At 42.6% G+C, this 26,326-nt stretch overlaps 2 protein-coding genes across 3 annotated transcripts in view; both read left to right on the top strand.

Moving 5' to 3' along the window:
* The first annotated feature begins 283 nt into the window (after positions 1-283).
* On the top strand, positions 284-16,637 carry LOC124013564 (hepatocyte growth factor activator). Of its 2 annotated transcripts, XM_046327886.1 has the most exons (15): positions 284-773; positions 928-991; positions 1,672-1,765; positions 4,296-4,369; positions 4,690-4,833; positions 5,100-5,231; positions 8,172-8,282; positions 8,579-8,753; positions 9,528-9,625; positions 11,775-11,816; positions 13,112-13,397; positions 14,156-14,295; positions 15,102-15,242; positions 15,632-15,774; positions 16,339-16,637. In XM_046327886.1, exons 1-15 carry the CDS (start codon positions 720-722, stop codon positions 16,510-16,512), a joined length of 1,872 nt encoding a protein of 623 aa, XP_046183842.1. In that variant the 5' UTR covers positions 284-719; the 3' UTR covers positions 16,513-16,637. The 2 variants fall into 2 exon arrangements, with proteins under 2 accessions (XP_046183842.1, XP_046183843.1); XM_046327887.1 differs by lacking the exon at positions 11,775-11,816 and having other exon boundaries at positions 286-773.
* A 280-nt stretch (positions 16,638-16,917) lies between these two features.
* The window catches only part of LOC124013613 (protein Dok-7-like), a 40,197-nt gene continuing 30,788 nt past the window's right edge, over positions 16,918-26,326 (top strand). Inside the window, exons 1-4 of the mRNA XM_046327936.1 lie at positions 16,918-17,017; positions 17,116-17,161; positions 22,519-22,749; positions 25,864-26,064. Of these exons, the coding sequence (XP_046183892.1) occupies positions 16,964-17,017; positions 17,116-17,161; positions 22,519-22,749; positions 25,864-26,064 (532 nt within the window). The 5' untranslated portion in view covers positions 16,918-16,963. The remainder of the gene's footprint in view (positions 17,018-17,115; positions 17,162-22,518; positions 22,750-25,863; positions 26,065-26,326) is intronic.

Here is a 26,326-nt window from a genome sequence, read left to right on the forward strand (position 1 = left end):
TTTCACATTCCAAAATTATCTTTGGTTTGTTTGGTCTTCTCAGTCTGTTTGCCCAGTTGGTAAATTATTAACAGCGTTAGTTATCATTAAAGTGAACAATTTCATATTTGAGCTGCACATTATAACCCACTTTTTTTTAGCGGTCTTGTAAACTGTCAGAAATCCTGTAAGACTAGGTCTCATTGTGTAATTTACGATAGCATCTGCAGGGATGTCAGATATTGCAACCTTGGAAAATTAGAGGCTTGGTTATGGGACAGTGGGTTTTCTTGCCACAGCACGCCGCACTTGGAATGTTTACAACTCTGGGACGCTGCATGGCGACCAAGCTCAGATCGAGAGGGATCCCGCACCGTCACCCGCCCCCATCTGCCAAAAGGTTACTTTCCATTACATCAGAAGATCCGCTCATTCAAGATATTGCAGGTTTCATCGTGGGCGTGTCGTGTGGGAAAACGTTCGATGTTTTGCGTAGATTAATGACCATAACCGAAAAGTCTGTCTAATGACCAAATTGATCTACTCAATAGAGTTTGAGTTTACAGAGGACAGTATCGCTCTTGCAGGATTTCCCACGTTCTCAATGAACAAAAGCAGACGGAGTTCTCTGGAGTTGACAGATAAGACGTGACAACGTTTATCTAACGGACCTGCTTCAGGAAATGTACTTTAAAACATTTTGAATTATCTAAGTCAGCGACCAAACAAGCTAAAATATTATGATGCTATACTTTGTGTTACTTTTCCTACCGTATGTCCTCAGTGCACGGACGGTAAGCGAATTTAAAAACAGTTATTTCTTACAATTATTGCAGTGCTAGAGCGCAACCAGTGAACCGTTTGAAGAGTCATATTTTTACGTGCGTAATTTGGAAACAAAGTAAACGAACAATTCATTACTTTAACTTTGTTTCACTTTGATAACAGCGAATGGTACTCCCTGGATATGAAACGTTACGTACGAGAAATGGGAACGAAAATAGTCATAAAGGTAATTATTTCCTATTCACGTTAACAACATAAAGCACCTGTTTGATTGATTACAGCTTTGTGCGTAATCTTCACTATCCTGTAGGCCTCTTTGTTTATGAAATGTTTAAATATTTTGTTTGAATAATAACTTTACACAATTGTACAATACAGCCCACCAACCATTTTACCAATCAAGAACTCAGAGATAATGATCTCATTCGTCGATGCAGTAGGAATACAGTAATATTCCGTTTTATGTTAAGGGTCCACATCTCTTTTCATACCAGAACAATGATTAGGCTGTCTAAGGGAAGGATGAAGTTATGAGATGTATGCTGCCCTTCTACTGGGCCTCCACAGTAATATAACTTAATTGGGTCCTGGCTGGAGCCACTGTCAAACTCAAAGGATGCATTGTCCCTCTGACGCTATGGGAGAACACCTGGATGTTCATTAGCATATTCACATTAAATTGCCTCTATTCTGCCACAAAGTGGTTTTGTTTTAGAGTTTTTACTTTGAATATGATTTTCACTTCGAACTTGATCTTGTACTGCAAACTTAATCAAACAAGTTGAAAATATTTTTTGTTTTCTTGCAGAGAATGCAGAATTGACCACTAGAATATGTGTATAATAACATATGATGACTTGTGCTGATGATAACCACATGTATCTAACCCTGTTTCTGTGGATCCAGTTCTTACAGTAGATAGGAAAGAATGTAAGTTCCCGTTCCGTCAAGGAGGAAGCATTCACCACCACTGTATCACCATCAGTTCATCCAGACCTTGGTGAGTCCAGTGTCAGTCATCTCAGCTTATTGTTAGTCACTCTAGTATCCACTGTTTTGGAGACACAACCACTTCAACCAAATACACACAACACAACATTGCCACACATTTCCATTACTTAAAGAGGTACCTCACTCTTGTACACTCAAAAGGGGGTTCTCAGTTATTCTTTGTTTATTTTATTTTACCTTTGTTTAACAAGGCAAGTCAGTTAAGAACAAATTCTTAGTTTCAATGACGGCCTAGGAACAGTGGGTTAACTGCCTTTTTCAGGGGCAGAACGACAGATTTGTTGACTGGTGAGGTGACACAATCATACACGCATAAAGACACTCACGCATACACACACGCATAAACACACACAAAGACCATCCATCTCAATACCTGATATTACCATAATAAATATAATGACTTAATTATATTCCTCATTAATCCAAGGGGAATTGCTCTACAACACAATGAGGTGACTGTATGCAATCTTCCACGAGCTAATCACTATGTGACCTAATTCAACTATCTTAAAAATGGCCTAATATGTCATCACTAGTCAGCACTGCTAATTTATTCACCATAAACTGTAATGAATATGCTATATGCTATAACATGTTTATAACATGGTTACTCTGGTTTAATAACCTGAGTTAATGGTTTAAATCAGTGGTGTAAAGTACTTCAGTAAAAATACTTTAAAGTACTACTTAAGTAGTTTTTTGGGGTATCTGTACTTTACTTTACTATTTATATCTTTGACTACTTTTACTTTTACTTCACTTACATGCCTTAAGATAATATTATACTTTTTACTCCTTACATTTTCCCTGACACCTAAAAGTACTTTGAATGCTTAGCAGGACAGGAAAATGGTCCAATTCACATACTTATCAAGAGAACATCTCTGTTCATCCCTACTGCCTCTGACCTGGCGGACTCACTAAACACACGTTTTGTTTGTAAATTATGTCTGAATGTTGGAGTGTACCTTTGGCTATCCGGAAATTGGTGCCGTCTGGTTTGCTTAATATAAGGAATTTGAAATGATTTATACTTTTACTTTTTATACTTAAGTATATTTTATTAATTACATTTTCTTTTGATACTTAAGTATATTTTAAACCAAATACTTTTAGACTTTTACTCAAGTAGAATTTTATTGGGTGACTTTTACTTGAGCTATTTTCCATTAAGGTATCTTTACTTTTACTCAAGTATGACAATTGGGTACTTTTTTCACCACTGGTTTAATGGTGTATATCAATGATGTCATGTCTCAAATTACAGTCTTTACTTGTTTTGATTAAACTCTTGTATTGTGAAAACAACGAGACCACAGATGTGTGTCTCATAACCACAGCTGTTGGACAGGAAGTGCTATGATGTAGGTCATCATCTGTGGAACTGTGCTGCGGCTGCAGGGTAAATCCACTCAGGCTATGACAGGGCTACAGGCGTCTGCAAGTATGAACAACTAGGATGTCATTCAATATGGATGGTGTTCTTGCCATCTTCCACTCAGTTCTCAAATAACAGCAAGAGCCAAGTGATGGCTCATCTTTAACTGTGAGGGATTTTGAGGGTGTGTGAGGGTGTATGTGAGGGTGTATGTGTGCGTGTGTGAGGGTGTATATGTGCGTGTGTGAGGGTGTATGTGTGCGTGTGTGAGGGTGTATATGTACGTGTGTGAGGGTGTATATGTGAGGGTGTATGTGTGCGTGTGTGAGGGTGTATATGTGAGGGTGTGAGGGTGTATGTGTATGTGTGTGAGGGTGTATGTGTGTGTGTGTGAGGGTGTATATGTGCGTGTGTGAGGGTGTATGTGTGCGTGTGTGAGGGTGTATGTGTGCGTGTGTGAGGGTGTATGTGTGCGTGTGTGAGGGTGTATGTGTGCGTGTGTGAGGGTGTATGTGTGCGTGTGTGAGGGTGTATATGTACGTGTGTGAGGGTGTATATGTGCGTGTGTGAGGGTGTATGTGTGCGTGTGTGAGGGTGTATGTGTGCGTGTGTGAGGGTGTATGTGTGCGTGTGTGAGGGTGTATGTGTGCGTGTGTGAGGGTGTATATGTACGTGTGTGTGTGTGTCCTCTTAGAACCTCAGCCACTGGAAGTCACTTTATCCCTTAGTTTTTCTTCCCAAAGGTTTTTTAAACCCAATGTGTTGGGTTTGGTGTATTGGTTTTTTCTAATGGACGAGGTTTTAGTTAGTGGGTGTGGATGGATGGGTGGATATCATTTTTGTCAAAAAAGGATTAAAGAAGTGCAACGTTATTAGGACCTTCTCCTCAATAAATATTAAAGACTGTCATTATTAAATATGGTATCAGTTTCTAACCCACCTCCTGTAAGTACAGTGCTACTTACTGAGACATACAGGTTTCTGAGGAATAAGGGTCCATTTTAGTATACTCACAGTTCTTACCCAGGTGACTGCTAGTTGTCAATGCGCTGTAGATTTGCTATCTGACTCCTTGATCTCAATGGCTAAGTTGAAACTGCTGTGAGTGCTTTACAGGAATGTCTTTATTTCTGAATCATAGGTGTTCTCTGACGCACAACTTTGATCGGGATTTTCTGTGGGGATACTGTGCAGCTGTGACCACTCAACCCAGTGGTAAGAGGTCATTTCTGTAGAAACTGTGGACAATACTTCATGGTCTACTAAGTCTCTATTGTCTCTGTGTTTGTATCTATAAAATCTTATATACACATTTCCTGCTATTTATAGTAGTGGTATGCATAAGCATGGACTATTTTTCAATCCGTCTGAATCTTAGTGCGTTTTCCAAATGTTCTCTTACAGCTTTAAAGCTAATCACGCCAAAATTGGTACATACTATATTCTGATGTTACTGGTGTACTATACTACCATACTGTTTCTTACTAATGTTTTCACTAATATAGTTCCTTGTGTGTTTGTTTGATGTGTGTCAGTGTTCGTCCACTCATCACGCAGATTCACAGACCTGTGTCAGGTGAATCCCTGTCAAAATGGCGGCATCTGCACTCTGGTCCCCCACAGACGCTCCTTTGAGTGCTCCTGTCCAGAGAACTTCACCGGGAGGCACTGTGATCAGAGTGAGTCACTCACTATCATACTTTCTATATGGACTTGTGTTTCAAAGTAGTTACAATTGCCAATTGGGTTTTACTCTACATTTAGAAGTGTGGAGGTGGTAGAGAAACTGTCTACCCTTTTGAAAAATAGAGCGTTGACCCATATCTTGCTCTTCACAGTGCCAAACACAAACGATGCCCCCTAACACCTCATTGACCTGTTCTCTTCCTCCTCCTCTCACATTTCACCCAGCTACCTTTTATCCCTCTGTTCTCCCCTTTGTCAGGGAAGTGCTATGAAACCATACACCTGAGATATTATGACATCGGAGAATCCTGGGGAAGGATCTACCACCGTAATGTGGAACGGTGCATATGTGTGGACGGGGAGATCTCCTGTGAGAGAGTCCGATATACCGGTAACGTTCATGCTCTCTTTCAACCTTTGTTGCTTTAGCCACTCCTTGCCATGTATTTTTGTTCTTGTTATCTTTTGTTAAAAATGCGAGTGGAACCTTAGACTTGATGAGGTGCTGTCTCTTGGCAGGGGAATGGGCCCCTTGAGGGGCCCCTATAACCTTTGGAGTATGAGGGCTTCTCTAGTAAATCTCCGTTTCAATACTTCCCATTCCGACATTCCTCAATCTCCCACACCTCTCAGATGATCAGGCTTTAGTCTCGGCTGTGTTGCCAAGCATCACACTGTTTTGTCAATGCCTTAATGGTTGGGGGCGGTTTGGGCGAGGCTAGCAGGCCTTGAGAAACCCTCTGAACCTCCCAGACAAAACAACAAATCACATCACATTTGTTCCCATAGAGCAGGGATGGGCAGCTTTGATAGGGGTGGGGGACACAAATAAATGGAACTCATCATGAGGGGCCGCAGTGGCTTGTGGGTCTGCGTACCACCCTCCACCTTGTGAGCAAAACATTTTATCTGCACCCCTCATGACAGTGAAGATAAAGATATGTAGTTTTAAAGTACATTTCCTGCAATTCTGTATATTTTGCCATGGGGCGTAGAGAAAATGTTGCCGTTTTAAAGCAAGTTTGCTGCAATTCTACACATTTTGCTATGGGGCAGAGAGAAGATTTTGAAATGGTATAACTCATTTGATGCAGTACCACTTTTTCTGCCATGGGGCGGATAGAAAAATGTAAAGTTTTAAAGCTCATTTCCAGCATTTCTCCACATTTTGCCATGGGGGGGAGGGAAATGTTTGTGGTTTTGATAACTGATGATCAATGTGCCCCATCCAGGTCGGCAGTTCGACCGGGATGGGGCCCACTGCGCCACCCAGTTCGACCATGCTTACTACAAGTTTAGATAGCTGCCTGTTAGACTAACTTACCAATCTAAAACAATTTAGCTGACATGGGTTAATTGAGTGACTGCTGATGCACAATCACATTTTGAAATTGTACCTTCTGTAATTCTACTATTCAAACTCTCAACAGTAAGTTGAGACCCAGACAATTGGTTTGTGGTCCTACTCTAGAGATACCAAAAGCAATTTTACCCCTTTTTCTCCCCAATTTCGTGGTATCCAATTGTTGTAGTATCTTGTCTCATCGCTACAACTCCCGTACGGGCTCGGAAGAGACGAAGGTTGAAAGTCATGCGTCCTCCGATACACAACCCAACCAGTCATACTGCTTCTTAACACAGCGCGCATCCAACCCGGAAGCCAGCCGCACCAATGTGTCGGAGGAAACACCGTGCACCTGGCAACATTGGTTAGCGCGCACTGCGTCCGGCCCGCCACAGGAGTCGCTGGTGCGCGATGAGACAAGGACATCCCTACCGACCAAGCCCTCCCTAACCCGGACAATGCTAGGCCAATTGTGCGTCGCCCCACGGACCTCCCAGTCACGGCCGGTTACGACAGAGCCTGGGCGGAACCCAGGGACTCTGATGGCACAGCTGTTGGCCGTCTCTTTGATTCTACTCTCCATGGTTACAAGTGTAGCCTTGCTGTAGCCTTGCTCCAGACCTTGATGAGTTCAGTGTCAGCAACCGCAACTTATTGTTAGTCACTCTAGTATCCAGTGTTTTGGAGACACAAACAACCACTTCAACCACATACACACAGCACATCATTGCCACACGTTTCCATTACTCAAAGAGATACCTTACTCTTGTACACTCAAAGGGGTTTCCCAGTGACACAATCACACACGCATAAACACACACACACACACACACACACACACACACACACACACACACACACACACACACACACACACACACACACACACACACACACACACACACACACACACACACACACACACACACACACACACACACACACACACACACACACACACACACACACACTGTGTGCACAAAAAAAGTGCCTAACCACTAACCCCACAATGTCTGTGACCATCCATCTCAATACCTTATATTACTATAATAAATATAATGACTTGATTATAGTCCTGATTAATCGAGGGGGAATTGCTCTACAACACAATGAGGTGACTGTATGCAATATTCCACGAGCTAATCACAAAGTGACATAATTGGGCTATCCTAAATGGCCTCATATGTCAGTACTGCTCATTTATGGGCTAATTTAGTGACTGCGGATGAAATTGCACCTTATTGCATTCTATTATTCTAACGCTAAACAGTAAAAGGAAGAGACCCTGACAATTGTTCCACGGGCCTACAAAAAGGGGGCCGCCTGTTGCCCATCCCTGCTATAGAGATACCAAAAGCAGGGTTGGCTGTCTCTTTGATTCTACTCTCCATGGTTACAAGTGTAACCTTGCTGTAGATGAAAAGACAGATTACATGACTCAACGTGACTCAGGAGGGGAGTGTGGGACACGCCCGAATCTCGCTGAGGGGTCTTTCATCTCAATGGGGGATGTTTTATGGGACTTACAAAAGAGAAAGGCATTTTGGAGAGCCCGTTTGACCGGAACCTGTTTTGTCATGGTAGGAAGGATTTTTATAAGGTTATGCAAACAAATGGGATTTGCGCTACCATTTACTAACAGAACTTCCCCTTCGTCTAGTTTTGTACAGAAGGACTTGCCTTGTCCTGCCCCCACCTTGCCAGAACTACATGTCAAATCTGTCAACTACACAGTTGTCTGTGTTAGTGAATGCATTTCTCCCACTATACGTTTACAACCCTGAACCATAAGCACTCTAGTGTAGGTAGTCTACTGTCTCACGTTGGTTTTGGTCCAACTTAACACCCTTAAAGCACTGATGTAAGACCAGCTACTGTGTTTATCATGCAATGGTGGGAGACAGGAAAAAGGGTGGTTGGAACTGATCCCAGTGCTGTGGTTTGTCATAATGTAATATACCTGATGTAGTGTGTAACTGTCTTCAGTCTGCAGTGAGAACCCCTGTGAGAACGATGGCACGTGCCGTCTCATCACAGCCACCAGGGAGGAGGTGTGTGCCTGCAGGCCTGGCTACAGTGGACCCTACTGTAGCATCGGTTAGTCCAACCGCTACATGCTAACACAGTTACATTTACATTGCTAGGTTAGCCTAGTTTAGCATAGCATATCTTTAGCTTAGAATTACTAGTCTGAGCCAGAGGTCATTCACTGAGATAGAGAGTAGACTTTATGATGTTTATCTTACTATGTGGTTACATGTAGACCATAAACATTTAGATATTCCAAAATAAAGCAAACCGACAGTCACGCACACGCTCTCATAAACAAACACATAAACACAGGAAACTGTGATATATTTATTTTCTTATCCCTCACATCTCTTGTTGTTCAGCTCCTGAGGCAGAGTGCTATGACAACAAGGGCACAGACTACCGTGGCGTGGTGAACACCACCGTCTCTGGTGCCCTCTGTCTGCCGTGGAACTCCGACCTGTTGCATGATGAACTCCACATGGGCACTGTGGAGGGCGCCACCCTCAGGGGCTTGGGGGAACACTCCTACTGCAGGTGTGTGCGGCATTATGTTGTCTTTATTTCTTTAAGCCTTTATCGAGAACCAATCTGGCAAGCCAGAACAGAAGTGTAAGCCTGTCTATGCTTCATGCCACCGCTATCACAGCACTATCATTCTACTCCCCCCTGTCTGTCTGTCTGTCTGTCTGTCTGTCTGTCTGTCTGTCTGTCTGTCTGTCTGTCTGTCTGTCTGTCTGTCTGTCTGTCTGTCTGTCTGTCTGTCTGTCTGTCTGTCTGTCTGTCTGTCTGTCTGTCTGTCTGTCTGTCTGTCTGGTTTTGATGGTGATATGGTTATTCTACCAGCTACTGCCAGAGGAGGGGCTTCCCCCTCTGACTCTGGTTCTTCTTGTTTTTCAGTGCTATTCAAACTTTTTCAGCAGGGACCATTTTCTGGCGACCCCACCCAAAATATAATGTCGTAACCTTTAAAATCAGTATACTTATCAAAATGAAAACAAACGGATAAATATATTTCCTCGATAACATTTTATTTTTCAAATTGTCTTTCTCAAAAACATTTGTATATTGTCCCATACAATAATCTGTACTCTGAATGTTATGTTTCTAAAAAAAAATGTTTTGAGAAAACCCCTGCGAGAACGACGAGAACAGTTTTGTCGCAACCCCGACTTTGAAAACCACTGCTCTTGAGGTTTCTTTCTTCTTGGGATTTTTCCTTGGCACTGTGCTTATGCTTGCTCTTTTGGGGTCCAGGCCTGGGTCCTGTAAAGTGTGTCATAACACCAGCATAACATGTCCACTGTCCAGAAACCCAGACGGGGACAAGATGCCGTGGTGCTACACCCTCAATGACAGAGCCATCTCCTGGGAGAACTGTGACGTTCCGTCTTGTGTCATGCGTTCATGTGAGTAACTGTACTGGGGCGTCACGAAAGCAGTGTTTTTTTAGCTGCTGCACTGGAAGCTTAATGTTTCCCAGAGTGAAAAGAGCACAAGCCACTTTAGCAAGTGTTCTCAGGCGTGAGCCGTGTGTCGAAATCTTGAAGATAGAACCAGAGCATTATTTTAAGCTGAGCCGAGCAAGCCACTCGCGGAGCAGCACACACAGGTTTCATTGAAATTAATGGGAGTGTTGTCACGCTTGGCAAAAGTTATGCGTCGAGTGTAACAGGGCTGGTTGATGCTTTAGATAAAAGTGGGTGGAAGTGGGAACATGCTCCCAAGGGGTGCCAAATTTGAGGTTTTCAAAATCTATGTAATTCATTGAGTGAGATTGATTGTCATGTATATTTGCCACTGTAGTCATCTGGTCATTTTGAGAAATGCCCTTGTCATCTCATTATGAATAACCTTGTTAGATGACTCCATTTAAAGGATTGATTAATTATACCTTTGTGGATGAAGTTTACTTTAGAAAATAAAGTTGGGTTAAATGAACGTGATACAAATAATAGAGCTCAGAGAGTCTCTCTGATTCATGAGGGGCTTTATCCTAGATCGCGGGTGAAATATGCATTTGTCAGTCTTCAATTTGTACTCCCTTAAAACATTTAGGGGAGAGTGGGGTCAATTGAGTCAAGTTGAGACATCCTTGTTTCTAGGAAACCATACACGTATAATTTGACCAAATGTTTAGGAAGAGGTCATCATTTCAGGCGGAAGAAACCACATGGAAAAAGTGGTAAGTTAGGTAAAAAGAAAAAGATTTTAACTAAGTCAAATTAATTTAATTGTGTTTTATGATACCTGTATCCAAACCAAAGTATCTAGATAATTTTTGTAGATAATACTAACTTGTTCTATATATCAGTTGGGATCTCTAAAAGCTTCAATATGAGGTCCTAAACCTAGCATTAAAGTGTATCCTTGTAGCTGTGTGAGCTAATATAGCCAAAACATTTGCCTTGGGGTATATTGAGCCAATGGCCATCAAGTAAGTTGAGCAAATTGTTGAGCCAATGGCAAGTTGAGACAAATTGAAATGTTTTCTTCCCAGGAGTAATGCAAGGCATTATCGCTGGGATATGAGGTAATAACAGGGCCTGGCCTATGTTAAAAGTGTATAAAAAGTGCAAAGTGTTTGTTATTCACTCTAAAGACAAACAAGCGATTGTGATTGTGTTGAATTGTGTTTGGGAATTAAAGATAGACATGGTTTTAAAAAGGTTGTGGTAATATTTCATTCAGTACAGAATTGTGTAGGCGGCTTAACTTACCCTGTCCCGCAGCTTAATTTACCCCATAAGTTGTGCCAAGAGACTACATTTTTTGGAAAAGCTGTTTTCAAAACTGTAATGTTTACATAAATTCTGATCATTTCCAGGGATACACAACATCCTGAAATATATGTAAGTATCTTTGTTAGAATTAATACAATATTTCCCTTGAGGAAATGATGCTGAATGTAAAAAATAGCTCAATTTACCTCACTTTCCCCTACTGTATTATAATGAGTAATGAAGAGTTGGACAGCTTTCTGAATATCACCAAAAGCTGCATCTCATTTAAGTGGAATAGAACCATCTCTGTTTTTATATTCCCCCCAAAATGTTATTCTCTGCTTTCACAGAACAGTGACATAACCCATGACACCTCGCCCTACGTACAATTCAAAGCTCAGCACTTTTTAATAAACAAATGGCCCTATTAGTGATAAAAAGAAGATTCTTGGAATTATACTACACTTAACTTTCCTGTACCACTCAAAAGAGAATGCTGTCTTGACACAGGTAGCCTAATGTTTATATAGAAAGTTAGTCAGAATAGCTAAGAAAAATGTGTTAATTGAGAAAAGGAAATTGAGTATCACTCAAAGTGCCAAATGCTTCTGCAGTAACTCGGCCAACTTGGCTCTGTTATATCGATGTCATGATGTCGTGGGTATGCACAGAAAGCAACAAAAAAAATGTTGGGCCAACTGCTATTCCACCACGGCATTGAATGGCAAATGTTGGGTGACAAATGGTATGCTAATCTGAATTTCTGGCAATGTGTTATTGGGATTCTTTTCAATACTTACTATAAAACAGCTATATTTGTTGGTTGTCTTTTCAGGGGGAAATGAGCAACTGGTAAAGTCCAAAATGATAAGAAGAGGTATACTTAGAAGCCTTGTATGTAGCGATTAACTGTATTCTGGTAGGTAGTAATTTTAAGCCTAGTAGCAGCAGTAGTAGTGTTAGTAGTAGTATTTGTAGTAGTAGTAGTAGTAGTAGTAGTAGCAACTCTAGTAGTAGCAGCAGCACTAGTAGTAGTAGTAATAGAAGACTACTACTAGTAGTAGTTTAGTATTACCAGTTTATGACTAGTATTACCCTATCACATGTTGACAATGAAATCAGTGCTCTTCACAGTGGATGTGAACTGATTTGAAATGAAACCCTTCTAAACTTAAATATGTAATATGCAGAAATCGCTCCCCCATTTCCTGGTTGCCAAAATTCTAATAGTTCGCCTAATTTCAGTTTATGTGACAAATTAAGCAAGTATAGTGTAGAGAATCATTGTACCATCTAAATCGCTGTGAAATCTATTTTCCATAACCAAACATATTGTATTTTCAGCTCTTTGAAGCTGGTGTACACAAATTAAGGTAAAAGATGGAAAAATGAAACTTAAGAACTAAAAGCATTGAAATGGGACACGTCTACCGCTTCTTAGACTTGCTTTAATGAGAATTTATATGTGAACTTGGTCACTCCAGATTTGTATGAAATATGACCTACAGTTCCTTCAGAGAGAATTCACACCCCTTGACTTTTTCAAAATGTTGTTGTTACAGCCTGAATTTAAAATAGATTTGATTTTAATTTTTTGGGGGTCATTGGCCTACACACAATACCCCATAATGTCAAAGTGGAGTCATGTTTTTCAAAAAGTTTGCATAAAAAATCTTGAGTTAAAATATGAATGACCACTGATTGGCCAGCTCATCCTCCTCTAGACCGCTGATTGGCCAGCTCATCCTCCTCAGGGCTATCACATCTGGAGCGCCAGGTAGCCTAGTGGTAAGAGTGTTGGGCCAGTAACCAAATGGTTGCTATTTTGAATCCCTGAGCTGACAAGCAAAAAATCTCTCATTCTGCCCCTAAACAAGGCCCTTAACCCACTGTTCCTAGGCCATCATTGTAAATAAGAGTTTGTTCTTAACTGACTTGCCTAGTTAAATAAAGGTTAAAAAAACATCATTCTCTATGAGGAAATCGGAAGTGTTTGTGAAACAGTCTGTTTGAGGTGGGGAGTGTTTTTTCTTAAAATTATCCTTTGGCCACATACGAGTATAGGACGAGTCAACAATGTTATTTGGGTATGAGTTAACAGAATATGAACTTTAAAAGTGCCGTTTTCCCTGGACAGTTACTTTAAGTCTGCTTCCCTGTTCCCTCACACAGCTTCTTCTCGGAGAGTGGTACAGGTGCCACGGCCGCCACCGCCACCTAACGGCCTCCCTGACACCAACCAAACCAATGACGCCAAGCCAGCCAAGAAGCCTGTGTGCGGAAAGAGGCATAAGAAGAGGATATCAGTGGCCAAGGGTCGCATCCTGGGTGGCAGCTCTGCCCTGCCCGGTACCCATCCCTGGATGGCAGCCCTCTACATAGGAGATGACAGCTTCTGTGCGGGCACCCTGGTCTCGTCCTGCTGGGTGGTCTCTGCCGCACACTGCTTCTTTCGCAGGTACTGTAGAATTAGAGGATATAGACACTACACTACTACTTGGAGCATCCATTTGTGTTGATTATGTCATCACCTATTTGGATTTTATGCCACTATGAGTCAGTTCTCTGTGGAACGGGTTCTAAAATGGAACCGAAAAGGGTTCTATCTGGAACCAAAAGGGTTCTACCTGGAACCAAAAAGGGTTCGTCAAAGGCTTCTCCTTTGACAGAATTGGAACCCTTTTAATAATAATAATATAATAATAATAGGTTCTAGGTAGAACCTTTTGTTGTAAGAGTGTACTCTTAGGGTGCTTCTTATTTTGTCACCTGTTTCTACCATGCTGCATTTCTTGAGGGACCATGTACAATAACAAATAAATGTTAAGTTTAGTAAGAAATAAAGATTGTCTGATCATTTCAATATTTCTATAGGTGTTTGCTTGCAATGGTTGCACTGGTACGTAAGGCAGCAGAGAGTACGAGGTTTAGGGTGCTACCTTTCCCATTCAACCTTCAACCTAACATTTGCTCACAGACGCTCATGACTTTGACCGTAACATTGCTATTTTATGAACACAAACTACAGTATAATTAGACACAAATATTGAGTTTGAGTAAAACAGCTACTCTGAGACACTTGATACAGACTGCCCCAGGACTTAAGTTGTTGATATCATACAAATGAAATGTAATTGTATTCAAGTGAATTCATGCGACATAATGGTCCACTACTAGCGACAGAGAATGATGAGAAGGATGTGTCTCTGTCCTCAGTCCCCTTGTGTCGAAGATCCGTGTGATTCTGGGTCAGCATAACTTCAACGTTACAACTTCGGACACCAAAACCTTTGGAGTGGAGAAGTACATCTTTCCAGGCCGTTTCTCTGTCTTCAATCCAACTCTCCATGACATTGGTAAATATACTATGTCACGCTCCTTTTCACTCTCACTGATTATTTGCATACACACACACACACACTCACACACACACACACACACACACACACACACACACACACACACACACACACACACACACACACACACACACACACACACACACACACACACACACACACACACACACACACACACACACACACACACACACACACACACACACACACACACACACACACACACTCACACAAAGTTTACATTATTGCACATGCTCTAACACTGACTCACACACGTCTTCCTAGACTACAACACTCCCCCACACACAAAGAAACACACACACACTCTCACACACCCCAGTCTACGTGTCGGCAGCGCACGCTCTGTGCTCGCAGCTGTGCATCTTGGAACAGCTGTCTCCAATGTGAAGACACAAACAGACATACACATACATACACATACATTTGGGTATGACAGTGTCTGAGCATCTGTGTCCATTCAAAAAGTACTCCCTCACTTTTTTCTCTCTTTTCTGATCTTTCCCAATTTTACAAGAGCTATTTTCTGAAAGCAAAACAGACATTATTTAATATTAGAGCAATCGTTCTGTGTTTTCATGATTCAAGATTTTGAATAACGACTACACTACATCCTACATACAGCGTTCTATAACTTATTTGAATGACTTCCCCACTCCAGGTCGTAATCGTAAGACATGAACAGGGGTTCTTAATGTACACGCCAAGGCTAAATAAAGATTAAATAAATAAAACTCTTCTTCACCTTTTCCTGTCTTATGATAAGAATGTTTCTATTCCAACAGTTCTGGTGAAACTGAAAAAACAAGATGGCCACTGTGTGAGAAGGACTCAATTTATACAGCCTATCTGCCTGCCAGATAAAGCCATGACCTTCCCAGACTACTACTGTTGTCAGATCACTGGCTGGGGCCACATGCATGAGAGTAAGTGTTGTTTCAAAAACAGTCATCTGGTGTATTGCGTGTCCTTCACTGTACTGGTCAGATATGTCATTATGGTCTTGAATGTCTTCATATCACAACAATGTAACATCTCAAATAGACGTCAATGCACCATGTCCAATCACATGTTCTTCCATATAGGTCCATGTGCCCTATTCATGTCTTCACATTAATGTCTCACTGATGGACTTGTTTTCATGTGACCTAATGCTTACAGTGTATACGTCTATCCAATCACATGCGCTTCCATATAGGTCCATGTGTCCTATTCATGTCTTTACATGACTGTAATTGTTATCATGTGACCTATTGCTTACAGTGTATAACTCTATCCAAGCCATTATGGATTTATTTGCCTTATTTGTCCAAAGAGGCAAATAAATACAGCAACCTGCAGGAGGCCGGGGTGAGGATCTTCCCGTTTGAGAGGTGTATCCAGCCTGAAGTCTACGGCAACCATGTGACATCCAATATGGTCTGTGCCGGGACTGACCGATGTGTGGATGCCTGCCAGGTAAGAGTGCATAGACCTAGGGCTCCTTTTCTGGATCAAAATTTGTTTAGAATAGAAGAGCATAAATGTTTTCTTGTACATTGTACAGTCAGCCATGTGATAAGGATGTGTAATGAGTGATACAGTATAATATATAGAGGAGCCTCTGGACTGTTTCGGTTTGAGTATAGTGGGTTGCGTTCACAGAACATGCATATGGAGGAGGCTGCTGTATAAATTGCATGGCTTTCAGCTGCTTTCTCTTTAATGAAAGGTTATGGTCAACTTCCCACCTTGTTTATATGTTGTGTTGGAATGACACAAATATTGAATGTAGGTAGGAGTGCACTTGGTTTGTGTAATATAAGGTTTCAAGGGGATGACTCAGTGTGTGTGTGTGTGTGTGTGTGTGTGTGTGTGTGTGTGTGTGTGTGTGTGTGTGTGTGTGTGTGTGTGTGTGTGTGTGTGTGTGTGTGTGTGTGTGTGTGTGTGTGTGTGTGTGTGTGTGTGTGTGTGTGTGTGTGTGTGTGTGTGTGTGCGTGCGTGCCGGTTTGTTTGTGTTTGTGTTTCTGCTTGTTCCCCCAGGGTGACTCAGGAGGCCCCCTGGCCTGTGTGAAGGATGACGTCAGCTTCCTGTATGGAGTCATCAGCTGGGGTGATGGCTGTGGAAAGACTGGGAAGCCTGGTGTCTACACCAAAGTTGTTAGCTACGTCAACTGGATCAACACAATTATCAAGCGCAAGCCCAAGTCTAAATGAATGGACATCAGCCTTATTGTATGGACCTTACAGCTTGTGTCCTATTGTGGAAGAATAGTGATTTTTGCATAACTGTGAAATAAATATTATTTTGTGACTGAATAAACATTGTAAATATTGTTAAATGTGTGTGTAACAATTCATTATTTATTTCTTGTTAGTGAGCCATCCCCAAATCATAACCTTCAACTTATTTAGTCAATTGCAAGTAGGATTTCTTTAATATACTTTGATTAATATCACCTGTTGAAAAATCACCTGGAAAATTCTGTAAGTTTGGGTGGGTGCGGTTCTGTGTGTTTGCGTTGGTGTCGGATGGGCGTGCACGAAGCGCGTGTACAAGAGGGGGGGGGGGCCCTCAGCAGTAGGCTAAAGCTATTTTGAAAATGACCTCTCATTCGGGCACCGGACAGCGACACCGCAGCTGTTTGTTTTGGAACCATGACTGAAGATGACGGATTCAGTTGTCGTGGAGGGATATGTCAAATTCAGAGATGGAAAAAAGGTGTTTACAAAACAAATTAATTCAGTGAATATGAATGTGCATCAAAGTTATACACTATATTTACGGTTACGTCTGTTTCGTACGGTTGTCTCTTTCAGTGGAAGGATAGGTGGGTCGCACTCCGCAAGCCATCGCCGGTAGCAGGTACGTCTCTCACTGTTCTGTATTCGATGGCGCGTAACGTTGTTATAAAAACATCAGCGCATAACTTTACTTTGTTTTTCTCTGTTAAATGTATATTATACTGTCATTTAATAGGCCTACAATTCAATTCAAAAGTTTACTGGTTGTGGTCTATTTACTACCGTAGTAAATCGATAAATAACGTTCTACTTGTCATTTAGCCTACTAAACATCCCCAAAAAAGCAACAAAGTTGCATTACTGCATGCCATGGAATTCAATATTTTCCCATGCATAGGCTGCTGTGCTGATAGTTTCGGGTTGCTCCTTCAAACTTTGGCTGGCCCCGTATTAAAGTTAATGTGTTCTGATGCTGGGCTACATTTTAAGAGACTGCTGCTGTATGTGTGTTTATAACTGGTTTAATATCCGGCCATTACGCTGTAATTACAGTGTAGGAAATGAAGTTGTATGTCAAATGTGTCTGTAGTTATTAAGAATTTAAACTATGGTCTTCTGATTGGAAGTGCTTACTTTTACTGTGCTATAGGCTAGTTATTGTGTCTACTGATTACACATGTTCAGATTAGTGGAGGCTGCTGAGGGGAGGACGGCTCATTATAATGGCTTTAATGGAGCAAATGGAATGGCATCAAACACAAGGAAACCATGTGTTTGATGTATTTGATACCATTCCACCCATTTCGCTCCAACCATTACTACGAGTCCATCCTCCCCAATTAAGGTGCCACCAACCTTCTGTGGTTCAGATCTAACAGTAAATGCACTCACAATGTTATTGTGGGATATCATGTGTTGTCAGTAGCGAGGAGCACTGGCCAACTACTGTGGACCAACTTCTGTGGACCAACTTCTGTGGACCAACTACTGTCTGTTTTCACCAAATGCCTGTACGGTCACAGTAAAGCCAAGCACCCAAGATAACCATTGCCCCTGCCTTTCATACTATGTCAAGAGGTACTGGTACTTACAGTAGGCCTGGCATATTATGGTTTCTGGCCATGTCTTACAAGTGTCAGGTGCTGTCAACAGGTTTACTCAAAGTGCAAAAGTCGCTGATTGACTTATCATTGTGTTGAGTGTAGCCATTCAGGATAATATTGGAAGTCAGAGTCCTTTTGACATTTTCGAAGCAGGCCAGACAATATGGTCCATTTATTTAACTCGTATTCTTCCCTAGACAGTAAGGATGTACTGAAGTCGAGAATATAACTCACATTTTCTAATGGTCTTTCTTCTTCCCTTATTTCATCCTCCCACCTCAGAACTGACAATACAATACAGTACATTACAATACATTACAATACAATACAACATAATGCAATACAATAACATAACATAATACAATACATTACAATACAATAACATAATACAATACATTACAATAAAATATAATTCTATATAATACAGTACAATACAATACATTACATTACAATAAATTACAATACAATATAATACTATTTAATAAAGTACAATAGAATACATTACAGTACATTACAATATAATAAAATATAACATAATACAATACAATAAAATAATACATTACAATAAATCACAATACAATATAATACAGTACAATACCATTGTCACGCCTTGGTCATTGTATTTTGTGTTTTTGTTATATGTTTGGGTAGGCCAGGGTGTGACATGGGTTTATATGTTGTGTTTCGTATTGGGGTTTGCATTATTTGGGATCGCGGCTGATTAGGGGTGTGGTATAGGCTTGGCTGCCTGAGGCGATTCTCAATTAGAGTCAGGTGCTTATCGTTGTCTCTGATTGTGAACCGTATTTAGGCAGCCTGAGTTCGCTTTGTATTTGGTGGGTGATTATACCTGTCTCTGTGTAGTTTCACCAGATAGGCGCGGTCACTTGGTTTTTTCTTTTCACTTGTTTTGGAAGAGAAGAGAACGAGCGCCATTCTCCTTGCGGAGATGGTGCTAAATACATCTACACGGTCGGTCCCTGGGATTGGGCTGGCCAACACGATTCGGTTTGCTTGGAAGGAAAAGGAGATGGAGCCTTTAGGACGGGAATCGTTTGGAAGGATAATATTGATGGGGATTCTAAAGCTGACGGTGAAGGACGTGTTTTGTTTCCAAGGCAACTCGTTGGAGGGAGCATACGACGTGGCGCTATATACAGAGGAAAAGCACGATGATATCCTGAGAAGGGCAAGAGCAGTGGGAGGTGAGAGGCCGATGTGCCACTACGAAATAACAAGCCTGGTGAAGAATAACTTTAGGGTTGTAACTGTCAACATTTACAACCCTTATGTTAAGGACGAAGAGGTGAGGGCTTTTCTGGGGAGATACATGGATAACGTCTCCTCAGCAAGGCACCTCAAAGACTCCCTTGGGTTTTGGAATGGGAGGAGAGGCTTCCAGGCCCTCCTCAGAGAGGACCCAAGGGGACATGGTGGCTACCTCCATCCTCCTGCTATGTTCTCCCTAGGGGCTGACAGGGGGACGTTGTTTTATGCACGTCAGCCCACATTTTGCAGGCGCTGTATGGCCTACGGTTACATATTCGCCTCATGCAGTGCAAGAAAATGCAGATTTTGTGCATCTGAGGATCACGAGGCGAGGGATTGTGACAAGCCTAAGACGTGCCATGGGTGTGGCTCGTCAGCACACCTGTGTAGGGGGTGCCCGGCCCGTCAGAGGTCATATGCGTCTGCGGCTGGGGGGGAGCAGGAGCGGGTGATGGGGGAAGAAGAGGAGGGGAAGGAAGCACGCCTCATGACCAGAGTTCAGGTCCAGAGGGGAAGGCCACAAGGAAGGAGGAGGAGCCAGAAGCGGCGGATGGAAGAGAGAAGGAAACGGAAGGCACGGGAGTAGGAGAACCAGGAAAAGCGGCGGAAGAAGGCAACCGAGTGGAGGAGCATGAGAGAGAAGAAAGCGAGGGAGGAGTGGTGGAGAAGGAGACGGTGGAAGAGAAAGTGGACTGGGGGGAAAGTGCCCTGGTGGAAGAGATGAGGGGTATGGTGGAGGAGCTGGCGGGGGGGAGGGTGGTATCTCTCCACTGCCGCCATCACCAAAGAAGAGTATGAAGAGGAGGGGGCGATTGGCCGACAGTGAGGGGGAAGGGATGGCCAAGAGAGTGATGGGGGTGGGAGAAACCTCTGGGTTGCTGCTGGTTTCCCCAGGCCCTCAACTTCTGTTGGGTGGGGACACACATAACAAGACTCAGGACTGGGTACAAGAGGAGGTGGGGAGTTTTTTGTTTGGAGACTCAGCCTCCCCAATTTTTTTCCAAACCAGCTGCAACACTGGGGAGGGAGAGGATTGTGGGGGTAGACCCAGGGTGCAGGGCACCCCGGAGCCAAACACTATTCCTGCATCCTGGGATGGTGTGATGGAGGAAGAGGGGGGGATGTCGGGATTACGGATGGTGTTCTCACCGGTAGATATGGAGCAATCCCTCACGACGCAATCCCTCAATCCCGCAATCCCTCACGACGCCAGGACAGCGGAGTCAATCACCACCTTCCGGAGACACCTGAAACCCCACCTCTTTAAGGAATACCTAGGATAGGATAAGTAATCCTTCTCACCCCCCCCCTTTAAGATTTAGATGCACTATTGTAAAGTGACTGTTCTACTGGATGTCATAAGGTGAATGCACCAATTTGTAAGTCGCTCTGGATAAGAGCGTCTGCTAAATGACTTAAATGTAATGTAAATGTGTTTTTCTCGTATCAGGCGAGAAGCATAATGGTGTGGTCTAACACGGGTCCTCGGGCGGAACAGCTGCCGTGGCACTTTGGTCATGCGGCCAAGTGGCTGCGTGCGCACCCTGAGGTTGAAGTTGCCCGAGTAGGTTTAGATCACAGGCACCTGTACGAGGAGGTCAGAAAGGCAGGGAGTCCGGCGCCTGTAGTGGGCATCTCGGAAGTGGTCTGGGAGGGAGTGCAGGCGCGGGGTCTGGATAACTGGCTCAAGGACCTGAATTGGTTGAGCCTTCATAAGTGTTTGCCGGTACGTTCCATCTTGTACCGGTATAATTTGGTGCAATCCCCCACCTGTCTAAGATCCTCTTGTGGCAGGGAGGAGACTGTGCGCCATGTCTTTTGGGACTGTGCCTTTGCCGGAGTAGTATGGGCTAGGGCACGGGTGTTGTTAGGTTTGGTAAAGGGGGATTTTGTATTGACATGGGCCAGGTTAGAGAGGGGTGTAGGGGAGAGCGAGAGGGATGGATAGGGACAGGTTTCTGCTCTGGCTTCTCATGAGTCTCTTTAAACGGGGGCTGTGGGAAGCAAGGCAGAACATGGTGAAGACAGGGAGAGATTGGGGGGTGGAAGGGATAGTGAGGAGGGTGGAAGGAGATTTGAGGGGGAGGATGAAGAGGGAGGAGAGGAAGTGGGGGCAGCATGCTGCTCGGGAGAGGTGGAAGGGGGGTTTAGGGCTGGGTGTCATTTAGATTTGTAAGAGGATATATTAGGGACGGGGAGATAGGGAGAGGTATTTTGTAGGGTAACGGGGAGGGAAGATGCTCCCCTGAGGTTTTGTTTGGGGTTTATGTTTTAGTTTAATTAGTTTATTTAAAATACCATTTTTTGTGTATGTATGTAAATTATGAGTTGTAAAGAATGAATGGTATTGAAGATAATTAATTATTTTTATAAAAAAATAGGCTGTAATTAGTTTCACGTTCTGTTGTTTTTGTATTTAATTTCAGTCATTTCATGTACCGCGATTCTTTCATTAAAGTCATGAGTAACCTACACGCTGCATTTCGGTCCGACTCTCTTCTTACAACAGACGAACGCCGTTACAACCATACAAAACAGTACAATCAATGACACTACAATTTATTATAACATAGTACAAAACAACACAATGCAGTTTAATATAATACATTACAGTACAATACAATACAATATATTTGAATACAATACAATACAGTACAGTACAATACAATACAATGCAGTACAATATATCACAATAACATAAAATATAATACAATGCAGTACAATACAGCACATTACAATACAATAAAAAGCTCAAATTGATTCTCACTCCACCCTATTCACTGGAAGGCTTCTCAATACAATCATAACTCAATGCATAACGATGTTTCCTGGCTGTAATTAACTTAACAACTAAGACTGCTTTAAGACTAAACATTGTGGGTCAGGTTCCTGGACACAGATTAAGCATAGCCCTGGACTAAAAAGCACGTACAAAGGATATTTCCTTTGAACACACTTTTTAGTCCAAGAATAAAATTAGTCTGTCCAGGAAACTGACCCTTTATGTTGTAGGATACAAATGTTATAGATCATCAATTTTATAGCTCATAATTTTGTGAAAATGAAGTTTTTCCTTATGTTCTCATTTCTCTCCCAATTTTCCCAGACTGCTTGGTACTTCTGGTCTACAAAGACAAGTCGGATAAAGCCCAGGGCCACCGGGAGAGGGTCAGTGTCACCTTGGAGGACATCTGTGGTCTGGAGATAGGTCTCTCCTATGAGGGGGTGGGCTACACGCTGGTCATCATCTGCCTGGGCCAGGTTGTCATGCTGGGCTTCGACGGAAAGGAGGCTCTGCTGGCCTGGGACATCCGCATCCGCTACAGTCTGGGGGAAGGTGGGAGATGCACTGGTTTATGGTAGTCATTGTTTGTGCCCGATATTTGTACTATGTGGATTAGTTTGTGAAGTAATAAGTAGTAGATTTTAGCCTCGGACATCCGTGTCCCCTTCAGCATGATGGTTATTGCAGAGGGCCCATGTAGGTAGTATGTAATGTATATAACTCTGTTAGGTGTTGAGTCAAATCAGCGTGTTTTTAGCTGGACTTGGCACATTGGTATCTGCTACACTACATCCTAAGCAACAGGCAGTCTTACGGGTAGGTCCTTGTTGACAGTGTTCACCGATGATGTGCTCTGCTGGGTGACCCAAGTGTTGTGCAATATGAATTTACATAACATGTGCATCAAACCAAATCATTTCAAAGTAAACAGTAAGGTGTTTCAGATGTCAGTTTGATGACTGATTGGGCATGGAATGGGGTATAACTGGTTGTATCTACTCCTATCCCTGTCAACATCCGGAAATACAGTGCCTTGCGAAAGTATTCGGCCCCCTTTTACGCCAAACATAACGTTTTGCATTGTTGCCTAAAAGTTCCATTTTGGTTTCATCTGACCAGAGCACCTTCTTCCATATGTTTGGTGTGTCTCCCAGGTGGCTTGTGGCAAACTTTAAACAACACTTTTTATGGATATCTTTAAGAAATGGCTTTCTTCTTGCCACTCTTCCATAAAGGCCAGATTTGTGCAATATACGACTGATTGTTGTGTTATGGACAGAGTGTCCCACCTCAGCTGTAGATCTCTGCAGTTCATCCAGAGTGATCATGGGCCTCTTGGCTGCATCTCTGATCAGTCTTCTCCTTGTATGAGCTGAAAGTTTAGAGGGACGGCCAGGTCTTGGTAGATTTGCAGTGGTCTGATACTCCTTCCATTTCAATATTATCGCTTGCACAGTGCTCCTTGGGATGTTTAAAGCTTGGGAAATCTTTTTGTATCCAAATCCGGCTTCAAACTTCTTCACAACAGTAACTCGGACCTGCCTGGTGTGTTCCTTGTTCTTCATGATGCTCTCTGCGCTTTTAATGGACCTCTGAGACTATCACAGTGCAGGTGCATTTATACGGAGACTTGATTATACACAGGTGGATTGTATTTATCATCATTAGTCATTTAGGTCAACATTGGATCATTCAGAGATCCTCACTGAACTTCTGGAGAGAGTTTGCTGCACTGAAAGTAAAGGGGCTGAATAATTATGCACGCCCAATTTTTCAGTTTTTGATTTGTTAAAAAAGTTTGAAATATCCAATAAATGTCGTTCCACTTCATGATTGTGTCCCACTTGTTGTTGATTCTTCACCAAAAAATACAGTTTTATATCTTTATGTTTGAAGCCTGAAATGTGGCAAAAGGTCACAAAGTTCAAGGGGGCCGAATACTTTCGCAAGGCACTGTACATGGGGTACCAGTACCGAGTCGATGTGCAGGCGTACGAGGTAATTGAGGTAGATACACTGCATGACCAAACTGTTGCAACAAAGTTAGAAGCACAAAATCGTCTAAAATGTAATTATGTGCTGTAACGTTAAGATTTCCCTTCACTGGAACTAAGGGGCCTAGCCTGAACCACAAAAAACATCCCCAGAGACCTTTATTCCTCTATTAGGGCAAAACCTGTATTGTAGCTGGCCACCATGTCCAGAAACAAGTCCATACTTTCTGTAAGTAGCCCTGTTCAATACAATCACATTTTACCAGGATATCGTTCTGTGAGTTTGTATGGCTTACCACTTCGTGACGGGGACGATGTTGCTCGTAGACATTTTCACTTCGCAATAACAGCACTTATAGTTTACTGGGGCAGCTTGAGCAGGGCAGAAATTTGATGAACTGGCTTATTGGAAAGATGGCATCCTATGGTGGTGCCACATTTAAAGTCACTGAGCTCTTCAGTAAGGCATTCTACTGCCAATGTTTGTCTATGGAGATTGCATGGCTGGGTGCTCGTCTGTTAGCAACAGACGTGGCTGAAATAGCTAAATCCACTCATTTGAAGTGGTGTCCACATACTTTTGTATATACAGTGTATCAAGAAGCTTATTAAACAGAATGATCATTACACAGGTTCACCTTGTGCTGGGGACAATGGCCAAGCATTTGCCATACCAAGCAGTGATGCAGCCAGTCAAGATGCTTTCAATGGTGCAGCTGTAGAACCTTTTGAGGATTTGAGGGCCCATGACAAATCTTTTCAGCCTCCTGAGGGGGAAGTGGCGTTGTCGTGCCCTATTCACAACTGTGTCGGTGTGTGTAGACCATGATAGATCCTTAGTGATGTGGACACGAGGGACTTGAAGCTCTCGACCCGCTCCACTACAGCCCTGTCGATGTGATTGGGGGTGTGCTCAGCCCACCGTCTTGCTGACTTGTGGCCAGGCACGCAAAAATGTCACCTGCCAGCCTGTGGCTGAGGGCCGTTGTGTGCCAGTGCTTTTGTTGTGATTTGTGACACCCCATGAATCTTTCTCAAACTGAGCGATGACACGCCGGGACTGGCTGACATTTTCTCATCTTTGGCGCCATCAATCTCTCTTCTAACAGAATTTACTCACTGATATCACTCATGTATTTTAATATAGTTCCTGTTTGGTATCGAGGAACTCCCACTTGTACACATACTCACACACTGTTTCCCAAGCACTTAAAATGCACATACACAAAACACCCAAAAGTCTACACACACACACTTAAAACATTTATAAAACAGATAAACAGACATCACAGGTTCCTACCCTGACCAGGCCTGCTTTTCCTCTTGTGTTGCTCATTAGCAAAACTATTGAGTCAAATACATTGGTGTTTGTGACAAGCTCTGATTGATTACATTTGGGCTTCAGATCTGAGCTCTACTCTGTTCTGCTTACCGATCTCACTCTCAGTGCACTCCGCTGTTTTCCTTTCTTTTTTACTATACAGTTATATCAGAGCCATACTGGAGCAATAACGTTTAGGATGAAATTGTTATTTCTTTCCCTTTTTCAGTTATTGGGTACCACTTAAACAATTGTTTGTGTCGAGGTAGTGATGTGTTCATATTAAAACAATAATTTGTTTTTATTGTATTTTGTTTAACTGGTTTTCAACTTCTCTTCTTCTCTGTCCAGTCCACAGGTTTAGCGTTGGTATCTTACCAGGCACCATGTTGGAGAGCGGGCCTGCGACCCTTCACTTGTGTAACAACCTATTGGTCCTGGTCAGGGACATTCTCCCCGTTATCATCGGCCAGTGGAATCTTCCAGACCTGCGCAGATATGGGCCTGTACCAAACGGCTTCGTCTTTGAGGGGGGGACGCGATGCGGCTACTGTGAGTTGATTGATGTTGCTGTTGTTGTTGTGCTACAGCTGCTAACCATCGTGCTCTCATATTGTGTCACGAAAAAGAAGAATGGCATTGTCATTGGAGATTTCCAGTTTGACATTAGGCTTTAGCAGATGGATCCTTTAAATCTAAGCCCAATGGCCTATAAGATTAGTCTTGGACCGTATGACTATATGATCTGATTTAAGTATCATGGAACTAATAAAGCGTCTGTTTCTGCTTGGTCATAAGAATACTAATCCAATAC

Source organism: Oncorhynchus gorbuscha, linkage group LG25 (assembly GCF_021184085.1).
Source record: "Oncorhynchus gorbuscha isolate QuinsamMale2020 ecotype Even-year linkage group LG25, OgorEven_v1.0, whole genome shotgun sequence".
Classification (NCBI taxonomy): domain Eukaryota; kingdom Metazoa; phylum Chordata; class Actinopteri; order Salmoniformes; family Salmonidae; genus Oncorhynchus; species Oncorhynchus gorbuscha.

What these genes read in the sequence shown, in the direction of transcription:
- LOC124013564 (XM_046327886.1), top strand. Translation starts at nt 720, where the DNA reads ATGATGCTATACTTTGTGTTACTTTTCCTACCGTATGTCCTCAGTGCA. An exon ending in GAACGAAAATAGTCATAAAG is followed by an intron (nt 992 to 1,671) that starts GTAATTATTTCC and finishes CTGTGGATCCAG; the next exon opens with TTCTTACAGTAGATAGGAAA. An exon ending in GATGTGTGGATGCCTGCCAG is followed by an intron (nt 15,775 to 16,338) that starts GTAAGAGTGCAT and finishes TTGTTCCCCCAG; the next exon opens with GGTGACTCAGGAGGCCCCCT.